A 25617-nucleotide genomic window follows, 5' to 3' on the forward strand; every position below is an offset into this window, starting at 1 on the left:
GCTGTGGCCATGTTTACTTAAGAGATGATAACAGATGCCAGCAGGGCTGCACACCTACTTAACTGGCCTCCCAAACAGTGGGCTTCGGCCTCTCCAGCCCGAGACAGCCAGCCCAAACCAGCTTTGATCTTGCCGCTCTACTGAAAGTATGGAACACATAGAACTCAGAGCTGAGAACCCTAGTCCACAGCGACATCTGCTCCTGGTGTAGGTTTCCACACAGCCTGAGACCTATTCTAGTTAGAAAGCCTGCCTCAACCGTGGGCCGTCCCTCCCTCCTCACCAGTCACACGAGGAGAAGGAAAGGTCATGGGGACTGTTGGGGACTGAGTGTAAGCTGACAAGGTCCTTGCACCTGAAGGGGCTAGCAAGGCTGGGACCCTTACCCACACAGTTTTCCCAGACTTGTTTGGATGGCGGTTATCAGTAGAATGAGAGCAACCTTTGTAGAATGAGAACAGCCTTTCATGGCTTACCAAGAAGTCTGTAACTATTTACTGAGATCTGCTGTACTGAGAACTTGTCCTTCTGTTCTGTCCCTCCCTTAGAGATTAAGAGGATAAATAGCATTGTGTGGAATAAACTTGCTTCAGTTCCTCGAATGAGCTGTAGTCCTCCCGATCCCGCTTTCCTGTCTTTCTTTCTTTTCTCAATTTCCACCTCCCTACCTCAGTCCGGCTCAACCTGTCAGGCTGGCCCTGACAGGGGACCACCTGAGCAAATCCCACTCCCGTGTTTACACGTAGCAATGTCTGTCAGAAGTGAGTCTCATCCCTGGGAGAGATGTAAATGAAGACAAGGTCTTCTGTGTACATACCAGGAAGTAAAAATTTCTCATAAGCAATACCACACTGTGTCCCACCAAACTAACTCCATTCTAAACCAGTCTTTCTGTTTTCTCTAGTTAAAAAATAGTAAATAAAACCTTTGCCCAGGGAGTTAGTATTTTCAAAACCCAAACTTGTCCTTTTTCTTTTTCTAATTCTATTGCCCCCAGTACCACTGTGTGTATGTATATGTGTGTGTGTGTGTGTGTGTGTGTGTGTGTGTGTGTGTGTATTATCCTCTCACTTTCACATCCTGGCACCCTGGCCCTCAACCCAAACGCACACACACACACACACACACACACACACACGGAATAAATCTTGGAAGGTCTGAGTTCTGTGTAAAAAAGTTTAATATAACTAAATTAAATCCATGTGTTTCCATTCAAAGAGCTGGGTGACTTTCAGCAATTTGGTGAACCTCTCTGAGCCACATTTTCTCATCGGTAAGCTGGAAATAAGTCTGCTTCAGAGTCATTACAACAATCAAATGCAATTATGTGTGGAATAGCATTAACACAATGCCTGGCACATTGTAGGCCTGCATATATATTAGCTCTTATATTGTACCCCAGGAAATTGAAGTAAATTTTCCTTAACTACATAAAATTTTCCCTTAGTCTACCATTTATTGAGGAAGTATTATAATCCCCTTATAAAGATGAAGAAACTTTTCAAGAGTCACACAGGCAGTAAGAGCCAAAATCCAAACTAATCGCATGATCGTACAGCTGACCACTTGCCCACACCTCCTGTTAAGCAAGATCTTGGGTGAATTTCCTCCTAGACATATTATTAGGTCTTAGGCATCTCCCTCTTACTCATACTACAGCAGAACAGATGCCTGGCTCAGTGATTGATACTCAGATGATGTTTCTAACTTTGCTCTGCATTTGTGTGGGGGTGTATGTGACGGAGGTTTGAATGCACAAGTGCACACACATGGAGGGGGAAAATGAGAGTACTAGGAATGCAAACTCTAAGGGAGATAATTATGGTCTTTTACCTCAGACATTGTAATTTGCATCTCTAGATGTTCAATTTGGGTCTTTTTTTATATCTTCCATGTCTCTACTTAACGTGCTCAAGCATACTTCTTCCTTCTTGAACTATTGCCTACTAATGATATTATCCTATATCATAAAAGCCTAATATGCTAAGTGTCTGGTCGTCCATTCAACCAATCAAAGCGTAATATGCTAATGGTATGCTAAGGCTGCTCAACCACTCACTATGACATGCACTGATCACCAGGGGGCAGACACTGCTGGGGTCTGGCAAATCATGACTGACCTAGATGGGCCAGACACACCCTGGAGCCCTCCCGCTGCCCCTCCCCCGCTGCTGGCCTAGCCCCTAATGAGCCCCCATCAGGGTGGGCTGGCAGGACCCCACCCATGCACAAATTCATGCACTGGGCTTCTAGTCTATTAATAATAAAAACATCTGTTGTTTTTGCACCTTGCTAGAGTAAATCTTTCTGGGTACTCTACCCAATGCTCATAAGTTAGGTTTTCCGCTCTGGCTGGTGGGAGCATTACCAATTCCCAGCCCTGTGTGTGTTTCAAGGAATATTCTATTCTATTCAGATGGTTCTTTTCCCTGCCTCAGAGAGTAGTTTCCTCACTGCCCAGTACTTAATTGAAGTGTCAAGAGGACCCTCTATAATCAGGGGGGCTGTGTGTGTGCGCGCGCGTGTGTGTGTGTGTGTGTGTGTGTGTGTGTGTGTGTGTGGCTCTAGACTCCCATCTGCACCTCCCTGACTCTGGGAGACAACCAGGATGGATCTGCTGAGTTCCCTGTCCCTGCAGCCTGGCAATGCTCTCTAGGCATTACGTTGGATGCTCACAGTTATTTCCCCTCTCTCTCGGGGATCACCGTCCTGAGCTGCCGATTTCCAATATCCAAAACTATTGTTACATATATTTTATCTAGTTTTTTGGCTGTGTCAGGGAGAAGCTCCACATCTCCCTATAAAATAGAATGAGCTTTGGGACAGGTATTTGTTTCACTTGTGATCCAACCCCCTGATGTTCTGACTTCTTTGCAGCTTCAACCCAAGTTGGAATCAGAAAGCTGTTCCAGAGAGCTGAGCTGGACAGAATTCATATAAATAGCCCATTATCGGTGGGCTAGTTGTTAGATGCAAGGTTCTTTAGAAATGTTACATTTCACTGATGTGGCTGTATCATAAACTCACTTGTTCATTCATTCAACAAACATTTCTTAAGGGTCTACTAAGAGCCAGGCTAAGTGCTGGTGTTAAAGCATTGAACACCATAGCTATGGACCTTCCTGTCTAGTAGAAGGCCAAATGAGTAAATAAATTGATAAGGACATTTCAGATGGCGGTGAAAGCTGAGCAAGGTGAAGTAGATGCATGGACCACACATACCCTTGAGTACTAAAACCTAACCCAAATAGCCACATGCCTGGATGGACTCCCTCCACCTTCCTGCACCACATGAGCTCCTTGGCAAGAAGGGCTCTGAGGAAATAAAACAGGGCAGAGAGATGGAGAGTGGCGGCAGGGTGGGTGGTCAGAGATGCTAAGGTCAGAGATGACAAGATTTTACATCTGTTGCAGTTGAAGAGACAGAGCTCTCCATGTAGAGGGAACAACAAATGCAAAAGCCCTACTTGGTATCTCTTTTTCCTCCCTGGCATGTGCACACACAGACACAGACACACACACACACACACACACACACATTTGTAAACATCTCTCATTCCTACATTTCCAAGCTCCTGAAGATGATTTTTCTTTAGGAACTCAAGTGGAGTTCAACAGGACCAGGATGCCAAAGGATCAATGTCCCAGTCTCAGCTCCTCTGAGCTCAAATCTCACCTCTGCTTCTCAAGGTCATTGTGAAGATGCGCGATAGTCTCCGAATTTATCTTGTCCATTGTGGAGCATGAGCATGAGCATGAGTGCTTTAGTATTCAATAGTATAAAATGCCTACTTAGAATGTTCACCTAGGGAGGAGCCACTAGTAGATAGTGAGTATCCTTTTATTTGTTTCAAAATTAGAAAAATTGCTTCCATCATAGCCAAAAGATAACCAATCATTCCACCTACATTTTGGTTCCTATAGGTTTTCAGTATAGTGTAAGAGTCAAGAGTACAGGCCTGCCCTGGCTGGAGTGACTCAGTTGGTTGAGTATCGTCCTCTGCACCAAAAAGTTGCCAGTTTGATTCCTGGTCAGGGCACATTCCCAGGTAACAAGCTCGATCCCTGGTGGGGGTGCATGCAGGAGGTAGCCAATTGGTGTTTCTCTTACACTGATGTTTCTCTCTCTCTCTCTCCTTCTCTCACTCTTTTTTCCTCTCTCTCTAAAATTAATAAAAACATACACTTTTTAAAAAGAGTACAGGCCTGGTTATAAATGCTGACTCTGACACATACCTACTGTGTGACCTTGAGCGGATCACTACCCTCTCGGAGGAAAAACAGGACCTGCCTCCTAGGGTATCTAAGAGGATTAAGTGGGATAATGCATTCAAAGGCTTGGCATAGTCGCCGGCACTCCCGAAGTTCTCACTGACTGGTGGCCATGCTGCCTGCCTGCAAAGGGAACTCTCATTCTTCAGCTGCCGAGAAAACTCTTCCACTCTGACGTTTCAGCTAAAAATAGCATTTCATGCTCGTCATGTGACCAAGAGGCTCCTCCGGCTCTCCTCTTGCCATCATTCAGTCTGGATGGCTGGTTGGATGACTATAAAGTGAGGAAGACAGAGCCTGCACAGAATGCCCAGCCCTCTCCCAGTGCCTGAGGAGGGATGCTAGTGACACACAGGCGCTGTGCTTCCTTGGATTGAATGGGGCAGTCGCTGTGGGTGTGGGCCAGCCAGGCGGCCTGGCACTGTTTGCTTACAGGCCCCAGAGCAGCAGATGTGAGAGCCTGGAGCAGCAGACATATTTGCACAGCCAGTCTCCACAGCAACAGGAATGTTAACAGGCAAGACATTCCTTAAGCTGGGAGAAAAATCCTCTGCCCCCACCCTGTGCTTCCAGGTGAGGAACACGTTCCAACACTGAGCGGTGAGCAGTCCTCAAAGGCCGAAGCTTTAGTAGAAAAGCCAAGAAGAAGATATGGGGCCAAAACACACAAATAGTTTGAACAATCACCCAGCTGAGTATAATCTTTTCCCTGCAGGTAATGTGACTAACGTCTACGCATTGTTTAGTTGGAGGAAACAAGGCCAAAGGTCACAATTGCTGGCTGAGGATGGTAAGAGGACAGGCATGCCAGGGCATCATTATCACACCGTGTCCACTCCAGAGCTGACAGGGTGGGCCTTTCATGGAAGACAGGAAACAACCGTGCAGGGAAATCTGCGGACAGAGAGCTAATCTCCTAACTGAAAAGACCAAAGACCTCTCCCAATGATCCTGCCTCAGAGCCCAGAATTCCCATATTGTCCACTCCTTCAGATAAGTCACCAGTGACCTCAGTCCCAAGGTCATCATTCCTGGGAAGTTAACACAGTGAACTATCAGCAGCCCTTAGACCATCACTCGGATCTGTTTCTGGAAAGTTCCTTTCAGCCCGCAGGACCTTGAAGGACTGAGAGACAGGACAGACAAGTTTTGTTGGAGAAAAGAATTGGCAGATGGTGCACATGTGGCCCAGAGGGCAGGCCCAGGGGGAGCAGCAATAAGGACACTGGGTGCTGGGAGAAGTCAGGGGGAGGAAGCCCTCCCAGCAGGAGGGGAGGGAAAGGTTGAGAGCGTAATGAAGAGCAGCTTCAGGTTTGGCCTGGAATCTGCCTTTTTCCTTTAGGCCTAAAACTTCCCCTGTCCCAACAATGCCATAGGAACAGCTGCTCATTTTGTCTTTCTGCTCAGTAGACACCATGGCACCAAGTGCAACCTATCTCAGCAAGATGTATGGAGCCCCCAACTTTAGAAGGACCCTTATAACAGGACCCACTGTAGTTTCCTTTGTTCAAAATTGTGAAGAAAAATGTCCAGGTCCAGATCGACCGCACATCAACTCTATCTCCAGAAATACACACCAAACGCTCAAAGTAGGTGCCAAGGTGGGCCTTGGTGGGGATTTGTCCCCTTCCATCACTGCTGTCATCCAGGGGCCCCACTGTGTTTCAAGAGGTGTAAAATGAACATATAACAGTCTCCCGGTATTGTTTTTCCCTGCTTCCTAACTGGTTTCTACTTCCAGTCTCCTCACAGAAAGCCTGGGTGATCCTTCTAAGATATAAGTCAGATCATATTCAAAACCCTCTAATGGATTCCTGCTTGACTAGGAATGAAATCCAAAGCTTGTGTTGTGGCTTACAAAGCTGTGTGCTGTGGCTCTGATGACTCATCTCCCTTCCCCGTCCCAGCTTCTCCTGCTCTCTAAGCTCCACCTGACTGGCCTCTTCAGTGCTTCTCCAACATCCCAAGTGATTAGGGCGACCATCTAATTTAGTGGCCAAACCAAGCCACTGTTGACAGCAAAAGGGGCATTATTAATCATTGTGCTGCGACCATAAGCCAGGACTGTCCCAAGCAAATCCGGGCACATGGCCACCCTACCTGAACTATTGCTCTCGTTGCAGCCCTCTGATCATACCAAATGCGCCTGAAGCTGAGACATACGTTTGTAAACGCATTCCCATTCTACTAGGAATGAAATTACTACAAATTGGGATGCTTCTTACAATTGGCACAGATATTTAATATCAGGCTTCCTTCTCCCCCAAACCTGTTATTGATTTAATAGTACATCTTATGGTCAATGACATCTTATAATCATGGATAGAGTAATTTGGTTTCTTATGTGGTATGACATAAAGGAGAATTCAATGATCAGAGAGTAGAAATGCCCTCCTGCCAAGCATTTATTTCCATCAGAAAATAACAAGTGAGTAACCTAGTGTTAAGCACTGGTTTCTTGTAAGTTAGTTTGGTTTGAATTGTTTACCTAAGGCTGGGTTCTGAGCCAATATAAGGCCTGAGTCCAGATCAAGGAATGGAGTGAATTTACTGAGGTCACTCTGTCCCATGGAAACCTAGTTGGGAACCCCCCAGCTTTACCCAGGGGACTACCCTCGGTGCCACCATGGCGCACCATCACACCCCTCTCCCCCATTGGAAATTGATAGAGGCAATAAGACAAGGAAACTGGTTTAGATCTGTTGGGTTTAAAAGGCCAATAAGACATTAAAATGGAAGTGGGACTGGAAGTATCACTTGAATGAGATGTATATGGGTCACACATAATTGGGAGAAAGTATTTTCCCTGTGTCCAATATAGCTGCAGTTCAGATAAACCACCAGAGGTAGGAAATGACTATATGCAATTAACAAAGAAGTTTCTGGAGTGTAAATAGCTTTCAGACTAAGTGCCAAACTGGATAGACTAGTGGTGGCTTAGTGTCTGCAGCCTTTTAGGAATATACTAGTAGACGTTTGAATAGAAGCACCGTTATTGATTAGCCACAGCTGATATTGGCTAAGAAGTGGGGGATGACATGGAATTAAAGTATGATTATATTGGAAGTATTATAAAATGTTACTAAAGATGTGTTCTTTCAATAAAATAAACAACAGTAAGAGAATATGCCAAATGAGAAAAAGAGTTGAAATCAACTTACTTATTTTGTCCAATTGTCTCAAAATCTTTCACAACAATTCCAAGGGAGGATGAAAAGTCGAGTGGTATGCCCCTCAAGTCAAACTCCAAAATCTGTCCACAGAAAGGTTACAAAAACAAAAAGGCTGTTAAAAGGATCAGGGAAGAAATTGAAATGTGCCAACGCTAAACGTTGGGTCATTATCATCACCAATGTCAATCTTTCAAATTTCTAGTTAGATGGAAGTGATTAAATTATAAATTAAATTCTAAGCCTGGAGGCTGCTGAGGACTGTGGGAAAGTAAACCAGCCTTAGCCTCTAAGGACCTGGTGGTGACTCCTGGCTCCCATTTACCAGGCTCTGTGTCCCTGGACACGTCGCCAACCCCTACCTCATACTCAGAGAACTGACAATGCCTACCACAATGTTGCAAGAATAAAATAAAATGTAGACGTGAAAATGTTTTCTTCAGTGGCTATTTTGAAAATACTCAGAGAACTGACAATGCCTACCACAATGTTGCAAGAATAAAATAAAATGTAGACGTGAAAATGTTTTCTTCAGTGGCTATTTTGAAATTACTTTCTCTTCCTAAACATAATATTATCAAAGAGATGAATGATCTAGAAAACATTTTCTAAAATGCATCAGCCCCTCATTCAATGTCCACTGTGGCCAGTGCTATAGTCAGATGAGGCTTTCATCTTAATGCAACAAATCGCTATCTACTGACAAATGTAAAAAAAAAATCAACACAGTACCACTGATGCCTTTGATTGATTGTATAATAAATGAATTAAATAAAGCAGTATCTACTGATGATTTAATTCTCCTTGTAATGGGTCTGGAATGGATGGAAAATTGGAACACACCCACTAATCCTAATGGGTTTGGGGTTGGCATTTCATTTGGTTAGGTTTCAGTTATAAAACTGCAATTAAGTTTACTTGAGCCCTGGCCGGTTTGGCTCAGTGGATAGAGCATCAGCCTCCAGACTGAAGGGTCCCGGGTTCAATTCTGGTCAAGGGCATGTACCTCAGTCGCAGGCTCCATCCCAGACCCTGGTTGGGATACGTGCAGGAGGCAACCAATCGATAGGTCTCTCACATCAATGTTTTTCTCTCTCTATCTTTCCCTCTCCCTTCCACTCTCTCTAAAAATCAATGGAAAAAATATCCTCGGGCAAGGATTACCAACAAAAACAGTTTACTTGATAAATACTTTTGCAATATGAGGGGGGAAATAGGAGGGAAACAAAATGGGGTCAGATGGATGATGCCCTGCGGAAGACACACCTGCTCACATGATCATACACCTCTCTGCCATCGCCCATGTGGTGTGACCTCGAGTATAAAGAGGCACACTAGCATCACTCAGACCTGAAGCACTAAGTGCACACGTACGTGTACTTGTATTTATTTTATTCTTGGAGCTCCACGGGAGGGCTTTTCAGAAAGGCATTAAGAAGCTCTTTGCCTTCACCTCATTCAACAAGAAGGTTTGGTCGTTCTCATATGGAGATATTGACACTAGTCGGGAGAGGAAGTCTTCGCAGCCTCCGACTTAGTGAAAATATCAAGGGCATTTATCACTGCACTTACCCAGGGAGGTGTGCCTGGCTATTGGAAAAAATTATGGGGCTGACAATCAACTTTTCAAAAATTAGCCAGCATAGGAAAATCCTACTCAGTGGAAAAAATTACAATTTTCACATATCAATAAATGTGTTAAATACAGGGGAGGGGGATAAATAAATTATATTATATCCCTTCAATGCAATATTACATAGTCATTCAAAATGCTTTTGAATGAAATGATATGGGTATGTGCTTAGGATATCATAGTAAAAAAGTAGCATAAGAAACTGTACTTGCTTTATGAAGCTAATTTGCTAATTTTAAGACATCACATTTTATTAAATATATTTAGTCAATAAACATTTCTTCATATATCCCATATGTTAACAGTAGTTGCTTCTGGATAGTAGGACCAAAAGTAATATATTTTTTGTTGTTGTTGTTAATCCTCACCTGAGGATATTTCCTCCATTGATTTTTAGAGAGAGTGAGAGGGAGGGAGAAAGAAACATCTATGTGAGAGAAACACATTGACTGGTTGCCTCCCACATGCTCCCCAACTGGAGCTGGGGATCGAACCTGCAACCCAGATACATGCCCTTGACCAGGAACCAAACCTGTGACCCTTCGGCTCACAGTCTGAGGCTCTACCACTGAGCCACACCAGCCAGGGCCAAAGGTAATTTTTTATGCTGATCTGAAGTTTGCAAAATTTTTACGTTAAGTAGTGGTATATATTATTTTGTCAAAATAAGAACAGTAAATATCTTGACTCAGCCAGACACACAAAGTCTCATGTGATATACTCTTGATTAGTCACAGGCAGATATGGTTTTAACTATGGAGCGTTCCCTCTGGGACTCTGGAGATGTTCTAATACCACTCCTTGCTCTACAGATGTGCCCACATAGGCAACGTGACTGGACCAAGGCCGCATAGCAAGCTCAAGGCTGCTCCAGGCTAAACCCAGCCCTCTTCACCGCACCGCTCACCACACCTCCACCGCACAGGACATGCCACTGTGCTCTGTCTCCTTGAACTGCTCTGCTGTCTCCTTGGCCACAAAGGGAGACGGAAGGGGTGGGGGTGAAATGCAGAGATTCTCCTTCCAAAGGGAAGTGTCCACCTCTGACCAAAGATAGGGTGACCAGACGTAGCTTATCCGTTGAAACAAAGTTAAAAAAAAAAAAATGAAGTCACCTCATTCCAGACAGGGTTGAGTTCACTATCAATTTTCTTTGTTTTCTTTTTCTCATCTGCAAATAAAAAAATAAGAGATACCAACAATTAGAAGTATTTATAGAGCAGGTACCATTCACTTGTTCATTCAAAGAACATTTCCCTGAAGGCCAACGATGTGCCTGGCTGTCCCTTTCATCTGTCTAGGGTAGGGGCTATCTGAATCAAAGTTTTCCAAACCCAACAGCAGGTTTCAGTCTAAAACGCTTTTCCCATCCCCAGGTGTAGGGATGGGGGACTCAAAATCATGGAAATATGGAAACATCGCAATCCCCTGCCTCTCCCTCACCAGTTCCTGTAGACCAAGATTACCCAGGGCCTCTGCCTCTCCAGCTCTTTGCAGAAAGAAACCAACACAGCTAACCTTTGGCATGCAGGTGTCCCCATTTCATAAATGAGGACGCGAGACTCAAAGGAGTGAAGAAAGGTGTCGGAGCTCACACGTGGCGGAGGCGCGCTGGCAGGACCCGGAGTTTCAGCTCTGAAGTCCACGCTGCCTCTGCATGTGGTCAAGATCCTGACGGTTTAAAGATTAAGCTGGACTCCCTCCCACAGGCCTCAGCACAAGGTAATTCACAGGTAAACACTTTCCAGGACCCACAGTGAGTTGGGGGGCTGCTGCCTTTACTCCTGGTCCACCTTTTCTGAAGACACAAGGTTGTCTTTGTGTCAGAGACTCGATAGCACACCTACCTACCTGGTCGAGTCAACGTCAATCCAGCTGGTGTGTAAGTTTTCTTGGAGTGAAGTCCCAAGAGCAGGGGCTCCTATTAGGCCCCTCTGTGCCCAGATCCTTAACAAAATCAGAGCTAATGTTGCTCATCTCCTTTCAGAAAACAAAACAGCTTTTCCTCCTGTGTGTCTCTTTTACCATCACACAAAACACAGCACTTCTGACAGCAGATGTATGGAGCGGAGTCTCCCACCAAACAATTGTCTGCAATACCAGGTGGGTGTCCTACAATTTAACCCCGTTCTGACACTATCTACCTGGAGAAAGCTCCAGAGCTCACAGGTTAAGGGCTCAGTCCCACAAGACGGCCGCCCCTCCCACTTCAGACACCAAAAGCAAGTCCAGGTTGTCACCTGTGCTCCCGACAGTTCACTTATAAACCACCCCCTCTTAGCCAGAGCGTCTCATAGAACTCAGTGAAACACTCATGTTACCAGTTTATTAAAGGATATCATACAGGATATTGATGCGCAGCCAGATGAGATACATACAGCAAGGTCTGAGAGGGTCCCAAGCTCTGTCCCCAGGGAGTTAGGGTGCATCACCCTCCCAGTACATGAATGTGCTCCCCTGCCTAGAAGAGTGGGGGTGGGGGGGGTTGAAAATTCCAAGCTTCTCATTCCGGCCTGGTGTTTCTGGGACCAGCCTTCACCCAGGAGTCCCCCCAGAGTGGCCTCGTGAGAACAAATGATGCTCCTAGTGCTTTTATCACTTAGGAATTTACAAGGGTTTTAGGAGCCCTGCGTCAGGGACAGGGTCAAAGACCAACTATTAGAACAAGACATGCTCCTACTGCTTGTATCACGTAGGACATTACAAGGGTTTTAAAAGCTCTGGGTCAGGAACAGGGTTGCAAGGGGAGACCAACATATCTATTTCCTATTCTCTCACATCATCTATTCTCCTTAAAAACCCTAGGCGGTATGTACACTTATTTCCATCCCTCTTTCACAGCTAAGGGAACTGAGAAGCTGAGTAACGTACTCAAAGTCACCCAGTTAGTAAGAAGCAGGGCCAGCTTTTGAACCCAGGCAGTCTCCCGTTGGTGGCCACACTTTGAACCAATCCTCAGCTTCCCCTCCACTACAGCGAGGGGAAGTAATGTGTTTTGTTCAGCGGAATGTCACATTGCTAAGGCTCCCAGCACACGGCCAGCAGTGGGACTCACCACCTCATTCTTCCAAGGCCTCAGCATAGCAAAGCCATGAGTCATCACCCTCCCTCTGCTAAGCATTAACTTTTCCACTTGAGTGGGCTCCCAAAGCCTCGCTGGCTTCCCTTTCCAAACTGCAGCATGACCCTACCATCAGCTCCTGCCTGGACCCGTGAGCTCTGACTGTGGCCCTTCTGTGGGGCTCACACCCCCTCACTGGGTCTGAGTCTGATGTCACTAGCAGCTGTCCTGGTTTCCTCTCCCACACTTCCATGTTGAGCCCACTCACCCTCCCCTCATCCACAGACACCTCTCAATCTCCCTCTCTGGTTACAGTACAAGTGCTCTGGAGAGAAAGAGGATCCGTGCAAAGGATTTTTCAGCAGACGGAGCTGGGTAAAATGGCTTCTGCCCACAATTACAGCAGCTTCCCCTAAATATCCACCTACAAGGGCCAGGCTGTGCTTTCTACTGGGTGTCTACATCCTTAAGACAGCCCTGCAAGGTCAGCATTCTCATCCCCATTTCACCGACAAGGAATTGAGAGAAGCTGGTTAAGTCGTCTGAGGTCACCCAGCTAATAAGGAAACAGCCAGAATCCGAACTACATCAGGTACCAAACCTGAGTGTGTGTTTGCTACCACACCGCAGTGCCTCACTGGAAGCTGCCAGAAACATTGGATAAAGAAGACACATGAAATGAAATAAAAAAGACACATGAAATGAGACACTCAAAGTCCTGATTTTACTATCTAATTTAATATTCCTTAGTGTGATTACTTAATTAGTGACTCTCCGTACTATAAACTCAGTAAAGAATTGTATTTTTTAAAAAATAACTGTTATATCTTCTGTACAAAAAGCAATCCCTGGCATAAAATAGTTTGTTAATAAAGTACTGATAAACGAATAACTGGATGAATTGTTACATAGTAAGAACTCAATAAACTCATAGTGAGGACCATGGGGTAAAAAAGAAAATGCATAAATATCATATGTGGCTTGGCATCCTTGGGAGTTCGATCACTTGCTATGACGTGCGCTGACCACTGGGGGTGGTGCGGAATGAAGGAAGGCCTTGGTCGGCAACCGGCAGCTGGGGAAGGGAGGCCCTGGCTGGCTGCCAGAAGGAAGGCCCCAGGGCAGCCAGAAGGCCCCGATCGACCCTGATTGCCGGCCAGGCCTAGGGACCTTACCCATGCACAAATTTCGTGCCCCGGGCCTCTAAAAAATATATATATATATGAGAGGGAAATGTTATATATATAAAGAGGGTCAGTGATGGGAATAACGAGTGGCCAGGTCAGGCACAGGGACTTCATAGCTCAGCCCATGGGAATGGTCAGTAAGTGAGTTCTTCCACAAACCTTAATCTACATTGTCATTCTTCCATCCAACAAATATCTTTGAAATATCACTTGTCAGGCACTGAGCTGGACACTGTGGGGGACACAAAGATACCTAAGACACGGTTCCTGCTCTCAGGTGGTCCAGTGGGGAGGTAGATGTGGCCAGGTGACTGATTTAGACAGATGGCTTCAGTTGGCATCAGAGAGGTACAGATGAAAATACAAATTCAGGAGAAGGGGAGGTGACTTTGGGCTGTGGGCACCAGGTAAGGCCTTGAGGAGGAAGCAGAGGCTGAGCTGGGGATCACAGGACACGGGTGGACCGGATGTGGACTGGGAGAAAAGGTAACTCCAGGTGGGGGAAATGGGGTGGGTGGGTCAGCCACGGAGGCAAAGAGAACAGGTCATGTCTAGGGACACTGCACAGCCCAATTGGCTGGAACCAAGGGATGTGGAAGGGAGTAAAGGCAACCAAGCTGTGTGGGAAGGTTATGGTCACACCGTAAAGGCGTGAACGCCAGGCTAAGCTTCATTTGACTGCTACAGGCAACTTGGGAAGGAGGGTGTTAGAAACTGCACTTTGTAACGTCAAAAAGTTGATAATCCAACAACAACAAAAATCAAGTTGCCCAACAACTCTTCCAATATATGTTCCTAAAGACGTGATTCAGTTGTGTGTGGAGAACAAAGGAGACCGGTTGAGTCCTAGCTGATGTAGGTTGACCGCAGATCAGATGGGGCTATTCAGGTGGAACTTCCTGTGCTCCTGCACTTGCACACAATGTTCGTGCTAAGGGCACTGCCCTCTAGCCTGAGTCACTTAATGGAGCCAATTATACCTTCAACTTTACTCAGTTGAATTCTTCCTTTAAAAGACAAAACGATATGATCTCAGGACTAGTCCGACTCTAGACCCCATGCATTTAAACACTGACCTCTTATCTCCCTAGCTAAGAAGGGAAGGTTAAGTCGCTGGCATTAGCTCCTCTCCTCCTGGAAAGCAAACCAGTTCTCCCTTCTGGAGAATCCCTTCTAAGGAGGAGACTGATTTCTATCAAAATATGTGTACATTGCATTTTGTTGAAAGCCTATTCTTACATATAGACATGTGGGGGGGGGGGAGATAAATTCTTTTTTTAAAAAATAGATAAATTCCTTCATTACCAGAAGCCACAGAGTCACATGTTTATATTACTAGTATTCACTTATTCAATTACGCTTCTTTAAAAAAAAAAAAAGAAAAAAAAAGGTTGAAATTTTAGGCACTAAACATCAGATTAAATTATGGAAAATTTCCCTTCTCCATTCTCACAACCTCCCCCTGTTCCCACTCTGATTTTATTAAGATGACTACGTCTTCCTATGGAAAGGAATTAAATACTTTCAGCCCAGAACATAACAACAGATTCAATTGCAGAATACACCCTAGACCAGAACTCAAGGCGTTCTTTGGGGCATTTCCTGTTTTCTGATTAGCTACGCCTGCTTCTCTCTCCGTTTTGTGAAAGTTACCATTGCAGTAATTAACCTGCATGCCAACTTCTGAGTAACATTTCCCTGAGAACTGAACAAACACTCTTTGCCAAGCCAGCATGCTCCCTCTTGCACGGAACCATTTCCTTTGCTATTCATCTACCAGACAGTGTGTTGGACTCTTACTGAAAAGGCTCAAGAGACACTGTGACTCCTAAGGCTGGATTGCTGAGCGGACCAGTGTGATTAGTTAATTTTGTGTGTCAACTTGGCTAAGCTGTGATGCCAGTTGTTTGGACAAACACTGGTCTAGATGTTGCGATGAAGGCATTTTATAGATGTGATTAACATTTATAATCAACTAGAGCCCCAGTGCACTGGTAAGGTCCCTAGCGGCTGCCTGCTGCCGGCCTGGTACTCCCTCTCTTCCCCAGGCAGGCCCCGCCCCCTGGTCGAACTCCCAGACGAATTCCCGGTGGAGGGGACAATTTGCATAGTATGCCTTTATCATACAGGATTGTTTTTAGGTAAAGCAGATTATTCTCCATAATGTGGATGGGCTTTGTCCAAATACTGGTAGTTGAAGGCCTTAAGAGCAAAAACTGAGGTTTCCTGGAGAAGGAATTCTGCCTCAAGACTGTAATCCTGCCTCTGACAGAAATCCTGCCAGAGTTTCCAGCCTACCAGCCTGCCCCACAAATTTCAGACTTGCCAGCCCCCTATAATTATATGAGTTAATTCCTTAAATTAAATCTCTCTCTATATATGCTAGTATATATCTATCTTTCTCTCTCTCTCTCTCTCACACACACACACATACATGCACACATACACGCACACATACACATACACACATACCCTATTCTCTGGAGAGCCAGGTGCTCATGGAAGTAACAGCTATCATGGTAACACATCAACACTAATAAAAGAGAAAAATGGTAATTGGCGTACGAGCTACCCTTTTCATTGGCTAATCAGGGCTATATGCAAATTAACTGCCAACTAAGAATAGCAGTTAACTGCCAACAAGATGGCGGTTAATTTGCATATGTAGGCACAATGCAGGGAGGCGAAAGGGAAAGCAGGAAGAAGCCCCCTGCCACTGACAGTGATCGGAAACCCAGGGGGGAGCTAAGAGCTGGGGGGAGGCCGCCTTTGCCCTGCCCCCCAGCCATGATCGGAGAATCAGGTGCCTTTGCCGCCCTGGCCAGTGGTAGCAGGAAGTAGGGGTGGAGCCAGCGATGGGAGCTGGGCACGGTCGAAGCTGGCAGTCCCAGGAGCTAGGGGTCCCTTGCCTGGGCCTAAAGCGAAGCCCACGATCGCGGGGCTGCTGCAGCTGTGGGTCCCCGCTGCCTAGGCCGGACGCCTCAGCCAGAGGGGTCCTGCAGGGGCAGGGGCGGAGCCCGCGCGATCGCGGCGTCCCCCCCCCGCCTCCCCCCCCCCCCCCCCCCCCGCTGCCACTGCAAGTCCCCGCTGCCCGGGGCTGGACGCCTAGGCCAGAGGCGTCAGGCCTGGGCAAGGGGCCGATCCTGCAATTGGAGGGTAATGGGGGTCAACGCCTGAGGGCTCCCAGTATGTGAGAGGGGGCAGGCTGGGCTGAGGGACACACCCCCCCCCCACACCCAGTGCACGAATTTCGTGCACCGGGTCCCTAGTTTTAAATATTTCCAAAGACACACTATCGCACAGAGCCTTAACAATTCTGCAGGAAAAAGGGCAGGTGTTGGCCCAGCATTTCTGATTGGACTTTCACATCAGTTAACTCTCCATTTCTTTGAGCTGCTATCTCTGGGAGACATAAGGTTCAACCATTGACCTCAGAGTCCCTCGTGTGAATTTAGAATAAATAATCCCTAAGTTTTCTTCCAGGTACATGAGTCTTATGAAGTCCCCCTGAGTCCTGATTGGTTAGATTGCTATGTCTTACTAACTGGCCCCAGGAGACCTGGAGGTGCCATTTACAAAGCTTCCCTAAGTAGCTCAGCTCTTTGGTAGTCAAGGTAAGCAGATCAGCCATGCAGCTAAACTTGACCTCCCATTCGGAGGTACTTCTTCATCTTCTCTGCGTCCCCAGGTCACGGACCCTTCCTTTTGAAAAACATTCACACATACACACAAAGTCACCCACTATTTGGCCTAGAATTTCACAGATCCCACCCCTACCCCCACCCCTGAAGCCCACTCATGCATGGTTAACAGTTATTAAGTACTATGAACTAGTCACTGTTCCCAGTATCTTCCATGGACTGTCTCATTTAATCTTTACAAAACACTAAGAGGTGAATTCTGTTATGACCACCCCCAGTTACAAAGGAGGAAACCAAGGCACAGAGAGGTTAAGCAATTTACCAGGGTTCACATGGCTAGGAAGTGGTAGAGCTGGGATCCAGACTCTGGCAAAGAGACACAGAGCAGTCTCCAAAGTTGGAGCTTAATACTAGATAATGACTCCTTGAAGGCTGAAGCCGTATTTTATTAATATTGTTATTCTCCCCAGGGTGCTCACTGCATAGGAATCCCTCCATGATTTGAATGAATTGGACTTCTTAAGCTCATGAAAGTATTATTACTAGAGTTGCTAGAGGATGACTATCAAGTGCTCAGCACAGGGCCCAGAAAGCTCAACGAGAGCTAAGACTTCTTATTATAGCAGCTGGGCAGCAGCCCTTGTGGACCCAGGCGGTTGTCCAGGCTGTGGCGCCCTCCCTGGAGGGCAGGGCCCAGAGGAAGTGCTCAGTGGCACTGGGCACAGCCCTGGTGGAACAGTTCTCTCACCTGGCTCCGTTCCAGAGCTCTGAGGCCCCCTGGGGCAGCTGGTATGTGGGCAGTGTCTACTGCTCCCTGGCAGCCACCAGCATCTGGGAGAATTCCCACAAGAGCCAGGGAGGCTCTGGGAAGGGCCAGCAAGAGAGTCCTCTGTCCTCAGGACTTAGAGCAGCGGTTCTCAACCTGTGGGTCTCGACCCCTTTAGGGGCCGAACGACCCTTTCACAGGGGTCGCCTAAGACCATCGGAAAACACATATATAATTACATATTCTTTTTGTGATTAATCACTATGCTTTAGTTATGTTCAATTTGTAACAATGAAAATACATCCTGCATATCAGATATTTACATTATGATTCATAACAGTAGCAAAATTACAGTTATGAAGTAGTAACGAAAATAACTTTATGGTTGGGGGTCACCACAACATGAGGAACTGTATTAAAGGGTCGAGGCATTAGGAAGGTTGAGAACCACTGACTTAGAGGAATCCGGGGGAGCTCGAGACATGTGGCCCGCCCAGGTCAAGCTGGCTAAAGCAGTACCTCTGACTTTTTATTTCCCAAACCTGGCTGCCCTGCGGCTCCAGGAGAAGTTGCCAAACGGGTTCTAGGGGAAAGGCATTTTGGCCAAAAGGCAGCTGTGATACAAAGCAAGGCTGTGTTTGCACATTTCTGAAGCAGTCACTGATAGCACTGATCAACAGGAACGCCCAGGCAGAAAGGCGGGCAGGGTCCCTGCCCCGCTTTCCGCATCCAGTGCCCCACTGGCCTCTGGAGATGCCCCTTCAGGCACACAACTCTTGGATCAAAACCAAATCCGAGGGAACTGCGGGCAAGCTGAGTGGATCTGAATGACTCATACAGAATCTTCTTCCTAACGGCTGGCCCCAGGGAGTGGTCATGCTCCAGCTCTGCCAGCTGCCCGGCTGCAGGTGGGGGAAGCCCAGGTAGGCCAGGCACCTGGACTGGCTGCCTCGATCGAGAACGGAGCCTTGTTCGTTTATTTTGCATGTGAGTATCTATTCTGTGTGTGGCACGATAAACACATTCACATCTAATCCTCACAAGGGAGGTATTAGAAATCCCCATTTGACTGATGAGGAAACGGGGGTTCTGTGATGGGAACTGTCTTGCCAAAGACCCCGGAGTTACGTAGCAGAACTGAGCTGCAGCCCCAAGTCAGTTTCATTTCCAAACCTGTGCTCTTTACCAACTCCTTGAGCTGAGGGTGCCACATTGTCACCATTACAGCTGAGTGACTTTGGGCCATTTACTCCAACTCCCTGTATCTAGATTTCTTCATTAATAAATATTGGTACCTATGCCCAGGAATAATGGCTGCCATATATAGGGCTCCTAATATGCCAGGCACTCCTCCAGGGGCTTTGCATATGTTACTTGTTACTATTATCATCCTTCTTTTGAGTAAAATTAAGTCGCTTGTCCAGGGCCACCTGCTAGTAAGAAACAAAGCCAGAATTTGAATGCAGCTGTTCTGGTCCCTAAGCCTCTGAGCTTCTCCGGCCTCTGCCTATGTTTCTGAGGCAATATTTGCTAGACGATGGGTGAAGGCCGCTATTCGGCAAGTTCCCTTCAAACCCAGCTTGAGGAGATGGAGAGTTCCTAGAGTTTCCAAGGGGCAGCTCAAGGCCTGAGTGTCCTGTAAGAGGGGATGGAAAGCGTACCATTGGGTCTACCATCAAATGGGAAAGCGTGAAAGTGCCTAGGACACGGGGACACTCCTATGCATTGGCTGGAATGATAAACTGCCTCCATCAGGCAACGTGAAGAGGATCCCGGTCCTCTGCTCTCCCTGTCTCCAAGAGATGGTATAAGAGAAAATAAAATAGCCTGGCTGGTTTGGCTCAGTGGACAGAGCATTGGCCTGTGGACTGAAGGGTCCTGAGTTCGATTCCAATCAAGGGGACAGGCCTGGGTTGTGAGCTCAATCCCCAGTAGGGGGTGTGATCAGCTGATCAATGATTTTTCTCTCATCATTGATGTTTCTATCTCTCTTTCCCTTCCTCTCTGAAATCAATAAAAAATTAATATTCAGCCGAAACCGGTTTGGCTCAGTGGATAGAGCGTCGGCCTGCGGACTGAAAGGTCCCAGGTTCGATTCCGGTCAAGGGCATGTACCTGGGTTGCGGGCATATCCCCAGTAGGAGATGTGCAGGAGGCAGCTGATCGATGTTTCTCTCTCATCGATGTTTCTAACTCTCTATCTCTCTCCCTTCCTCTCTGTGGAAAATCAATAAAATATATTTTAAAAAAAATTAATATTCAAAAAATATACATATATATTTTTTCTAAAAAAGAAAATACAGAAAAGAACTTTGAAAATAAGCACAAAGCACTGAGTCAAAATCTTGCTCATTTGATCCTATCCCTCCCGGGCAACAAACTTTTAGCTAAATTAGGCTCAAGCCTCAGCTCCCACATCCCATAATTAATAATCTCTCTGAATGGGATTTTTGCCATTGGCAGCAATTTTCACGCACTGCCCTCAGCCCTCCTTCCCATGCTATGCATGGCTTTGACCTCTGGGCTCCTTGGCGAGCTAGGCTGGTCAGTTGCTGCAGGTTTGAGGCAGTGCTGGGATGGGAGTTTGTGGATTGCTGCTGTTAGTGGGATGGGAATGGAGCACAGACTGAATGAAGGGAGATGTCAAGCACTAAGAAAGCCAGCTGTGCACGCAGCAGCGTAAAAGTGTGCAGGACCAAGAGTCTCAGGACTGGGGTGCTAGTCCTTCCTTGCCTCTTCCTGGCTGCCCAGCTTTGGACTCTCTTGCCCTGTCTGAGACTTATCTCTTCATCTCAAAAAATCAGGATAGCCCTGGCTGGTGTGGCTTAGTTGGTTAGAACATAGTCCCATGCATCAAAGGGTTGTGGGTTCGATTCCTGGTAAGAGTTCATACCCAGTTTTTTGGTTTGATGTCTGATTGGGCATGTGCCTAGGGACACAGGGATGCCACCGCCTCAGCTGAGTGTGTGGGTCCCAGCTCCACCTGGAACCTGCTGTGGGACCTTGAATGGGGCAACCCACTCTCCCCAACACTTGGTCCCTTCAGACATAAAATGAACATTTTCATTTTCTGGTGAGAATTAAATGAATACATGTATGTGAAGCTCCAAGAGCACTGTTTCACAGCTAGTAAGCTCTCATCTTCAATGTGACCTGCAAATAATGGTAATGCCTCCAGGAGTTCACTCAGAACTAGGACTTGCACTAGACTGTAAGCTGCACACGGGCAGGAGCCAGGTCAATCTTGTTCCTCATCTGATCCGCAGAGCGGAGCACACAGTCTGGCAGAGTGCGCTCTTGATCAATACTTGTTGAGTGAATTGATGTTTGAGAGAAGCAATAGGAAGAAACAGCAGCAAGAGAGCGGCAAGAGAGAGACAGGGACTGCCCAGGCAGTGAAGACAAGAAAGCAAAAGGAAATTTTTTTATTTTTTTAATAATGAAAGAGAGAGAAGGGAAAATATATTTTTTTAACTTATAGTTTGTACTACTAGGATGTAAAAACTGACGACAGTTATAAACCATAGAGCTGAGGTGAGGCGAAGTAAAAATTCACCCTGCCAAAAATATTAAATTTTTAATCCTTTACATGTACAGTAATAAGTTAGAGCTTTGGTCACTGCTAATACAAGGGTTCTGACGTGGAATTCAGAGGAACTAATTCACTGCTAAGCTATGTCAGCTCCCAGCTTCTGAGTCACAGCATGTCATAAAGGCTTTCCTCGCCCTGTGGAAACTTACCCCGGGAGGGCTGGGTTTTCTTTCTTTTCTCCTTTTTTTAATCCTTTTGTGCTTGGTACACATTCTTCCAGTTTCAAACTGGGTCCAAATGACCCCAACACACCAAACAACTCAACACATTCAGGGTGGGGAGAAGCGTTCATAATTTGACTTTGTTGTTTTAGGCACAGGTTGTATCTCTTCATCCATCATGACCTCGGGGATACACAGAGACTCTGGAATCAGATGGTCCCGAGTTGAATCCTGACCTGTCTCTGCCTCAGTTTCCCCATGAGTAAAATAAAGATGATAATAATACCTATTCCTAACAATGATGTGAGGATTAAATAAGATCATACACACAGGTGTAAGATAGTGTAAGAATTTAATAAATTATGGTGCTGTCCACCTACCCAGAATCTCCAGGAGACCCAAGTTGCTCTGAACATTTAAAGCACTTTCTACACACTTACTTTTTACTCATGCTTATTCTGGGACTATTGATCTCTCCATTTTGCAGGTGAGACAACTGAGGTATAGAGATGCTGGGCAACGGTGAGGGGGAGGAGGTCCTGGACTCTTAACCACTGTAGCTGTTCTCCCGCTCTCTGTGCTGTCCAATACGGTCACCAACAAGCACATGTGGCTGTGCACATTTAAATGAACTAAAATTAAATAATATACACCATCAATTCCTCAATTAGAGACATTGAGGTGGTAGCTGATGTATAATCAAGACCAAGTCACCTCCGTGGAAACCCAAAGCCCCATGCAAGTCCCATGCCAATTACAGGGGAGCAGGAGAGGTCCCACTAAGGCAGCCCAGGTGCGGACAGGAAGTGGATGTCAGAGCAGGGAGGGGCAGAGGCATGAGGCCACTCAGTCCCTGAGGGAAAGACAGTGAATGGCTCCCTACCTGACACGATTCTGGCTTCTCTGAGGCCCATGACCTGGACACCATTTAAAATGTATATTCCACAATTGTATGGTAATGGATTGATATGCATGTATTTACAAAGCACTTCAAAAGGCAAAAGTCTTTAATTTACTGAGTCATTAATGGTGTGCATATTGTAGTCCATACAGATCTCAAATTATAATGTTGTACACTTGAAAGTTATATAATGTTATAAACAAATGTTACCTTGACAAGAAAACTAAACTAAACTAAATTTAAATTAAATGTATATTCAACCTGTGCTAGGTGTTGCAGAGGATATAAAAATCCCATGCCTCTTGGCAGGGCCAAATCCCATGGGAATGGAGTAACTCACCAGTAAACCCAAGCTGACAAGTGCCAGCACCCTGGACTCGCCTTGAGGGCATGCACAGGAGATGCTGTGGGCGAGGAAGAAAAATAAGCCACACTGATTGATTTTTGTAAGGCAGCGGTGGCTTTACAAATGACTGAGCCTGTAAAATGTGCTTTGAGAAATGGGCCTTTGAGAGTTCCCATGCTTCAACAGGGTGGGGCCACTTTCCTTAGGTGGTGAGTGTCTAAACTCTGTTCTCCCGGAAGTGAAGGGAATGGATGACTCAGTAGATTAAACATTTTTGCCTTCTGAAGTGTTTTGCAAATACACACATATCTTGGGTTTGGTCCCAGACCACCACAATAAAGAGAGTATCATAAGAGAGCAAGTCATATCTTTTTGCTGGTGGAAGATCTTGCATTTAATTTGTAAAAATGCAAAACCTGTAAAACAATACAGCAAAGCACCATAAAACGAGATGCCTGTACAATACAGTGGTCCTAGAATCAACACGGCATGATTGTCCGTTTGAGCCACTGGGAATCTCTTTGACTAGTCCTTTGGGGCCCCCTGGGTAAATGAAGGTGCCTGTGGGCCACTCACCAGGTGCCTTCATAGATGACGGTGAATGAGACCCACTGGATCTTTCTCCCCTCACACTTCACCATCCTTAAATGGAATCTCACAGATTTTCTACTTACTTAAAAGGTTATTTTTAAAAATTCAACTGTATATTTTCAAATAACAAAGTAGATTTTACTAAGAATAGTCAGTAAACCCTCTATTGCATAAATCACAGCCTAGGGGAATCGCTACAGATCTACTCCCTTTCAGATGTGGGGGACGAACAAAATGTCCTCGACCCCCAAGGTTCTTCTGGCTGGTCTAATAAAATAGACATGAGATAGATTAGCACGAGAAAATAATCATATTTAACACATATATATGTATAAAAGCCCTTCATACACGAGAGAATCAGAGACCTCACAGGCAGGAGAAGTTCAGAGACAGAAAGGGGAACTGGGGTGTGTAAGACACCCTGAGCTAGGGATGAGCTAACGCACCTAGCGGACTTTAAAGGGTCATGGCAGGACGATAAGAAGAGCCGCCCTTTAGTAAAAAGAAGTTTGCTCTGCCATATAGGTAGGTCAAAAGAAGTTATCTCTGATAATACTTACTAAGGGCAAGGCCCCTAATTCAAATTCTTCTAGGTAATTGAGGCGGGATGGAGAGACAGAAGTTTCTCTTGGGCCTGTGGCTAAAGTTGCCTTTAGCTCAAAGTAATCTGCATACCACAGAGGTACATCTTGGGGTGACTCGTTTTGGACCCCCACACAGATAAACCATCATAGTCCCATTTTTCACAAGAAGAAAAATAAGATTTTCAAAGAGGTCAAGCGGTTTACTCCAGACTACAAAGTTGATAAAAGCTCATTAGAGGAGGGAGGGGTCCCAGAAATATCTAGGGTTTCACTCCAAAAACAGGTCCAAATGAAATGAGGTATCTGGAAAAATAAGTAATAACATGAAAACTTATTTTTTTTTATTGATTTCAGAGAGGAAGAGAGAGAGAGAGATAGAAGCATCAATGATGAGAATTATTGATTGGCTGCCTCCTGCACACCCCCTATTGGGGATCGAGCCTGCAACCCAAGCATGTGCCCTGACTGGGAATCAAACCACGACCTCCTGGTTCATAGGTCAATGCTCAACCACTGATCCACACCAGTGGGGCTAACATGACAATTATTTGATGATCATCTGAACAATAGCAGTAGCCAGTCCACAAGGCAAAGATGGACATAAGACCAGAAGTGAGAGACAATTCTGCTGATTGAATGGACAATATCATAAGGATGGAATGAGAAAATCGCTATAGTTGCAAGAAAATGCTCCCTAGGAGTCTGATATTTCATATGAATGCAATGCTGCCACATTGTAAAAGCACAATTGATTGAGAAAATTTCCTCTCCATCAATCTTTTCAAGAGATTTGACACAGAAGCAAGAGATGAGCAAAAGGAAAATGGAACTTAGTGGCAATGTTCAGCAAACCCATCTTTAAAAGAAAAGATAAGAAACACACACACACACCAGGTAATCTGACTTCAGAAAGATTCACCACAGTAAGCACTATAAGGATGTAATCTGTTGCAACACTGTTGTAACAGGAAGTGGTTGAAATAACTTACATGTCTATACCAAAAAGTCAGGAATAATTCAAACTGTTCGGAGTGTTTACCTTTAGGTGGTAAGCATCAGGAGAGAAAAAGAATAGAAGGGGGGTGATGAGAATTTTCACTTTTTAGTTGTATAATCCCTTCTGGACTGTTAGTTTTTTGTTGTTTGTACAATTTTAATTTAAACTGACAATTACATGTTAGTTATTGTGATATATATGTTTGTACATATGCATTATATATATGCATATATATATAAACACACACACACACTAGAGGCCCAATGCATGAAATTCATGCAAGAGTAGGCCTTCCTTCCCCTGGCTGCTGGCACCAGCTTCCCACTGGCACCTGGGACCCAGGCTTCCCTCATAGAGGGAGGCCCGGTCCACCTGCCACAGCCCACCGGTTGGAGGCCTGGGCCTCCCTCTGCAGAGTGATCATGGGGCGATGGCCTGACGCCAGTGGATATCATAGCATGGTGGTCATCCGGGAGGTCTTCTGGAGGGTTGCCACGAGGTCACCCTGGCCATGATGTCACCCTGGCCATGCGTATTAAATCACCGGCTTATTATAAAAGGATAGGGCAAGATATGTGGAAAGGAGTGTGGAGCCTCCATGCCCTTTCTGGGCACACCTCTCCCCCAGCACCTCCATATGCCTACCAACCCAGAAGCTCCAGTTGTGTTTATACATACATACATTATTTTTTCATTTAAAATTTTTTAATATTAT

The 25617-nt window shown here is 45.7% G+C and overlaps 1 protein-coding gene across 5 annotated transcripts in view; it reads right to left on the bottom strand.

The window, feature by feature from the left end:
- MYOF (myoferlin) overlaps positions 1-25617 on the bottom strand; it is a 140164-nt gene that overhangs the window by 110947 nt on the left and 3600 nt on the right. For all 5 annotated transcript variants that reach the window (XM_059662867.1, XM_059662862.1, XM_059662864.1 and 2 more), the window contains exons 2-3: positions 10191-10246; positions 7434-7525 (exon numbers count right to left, since the gene is read on the bottom strand). In XM_059662867.1, coding sequence (XP_059518850.1) covers positions 7434-7525; positions 10191-10246 — 148 coding nt within the window. The remainder of the gene's footprint in view (positions 1-7433; positions 7526-10190; positions 10247-25617) is intronic.

Source organism: Myotis daubentonii, chromosome 13, assembly GCF_963259705.1.
Source record: "Myotis daubentonii chromosome 13, mMyoDau2.1, whole genome shotgun sequence".
Lineage (NCBI taxonomy): Eukaryota > Metazoa > Chordata > Mammalia > Chiroptera > Vespertilionidae > Myotis > Myotis daubentonii.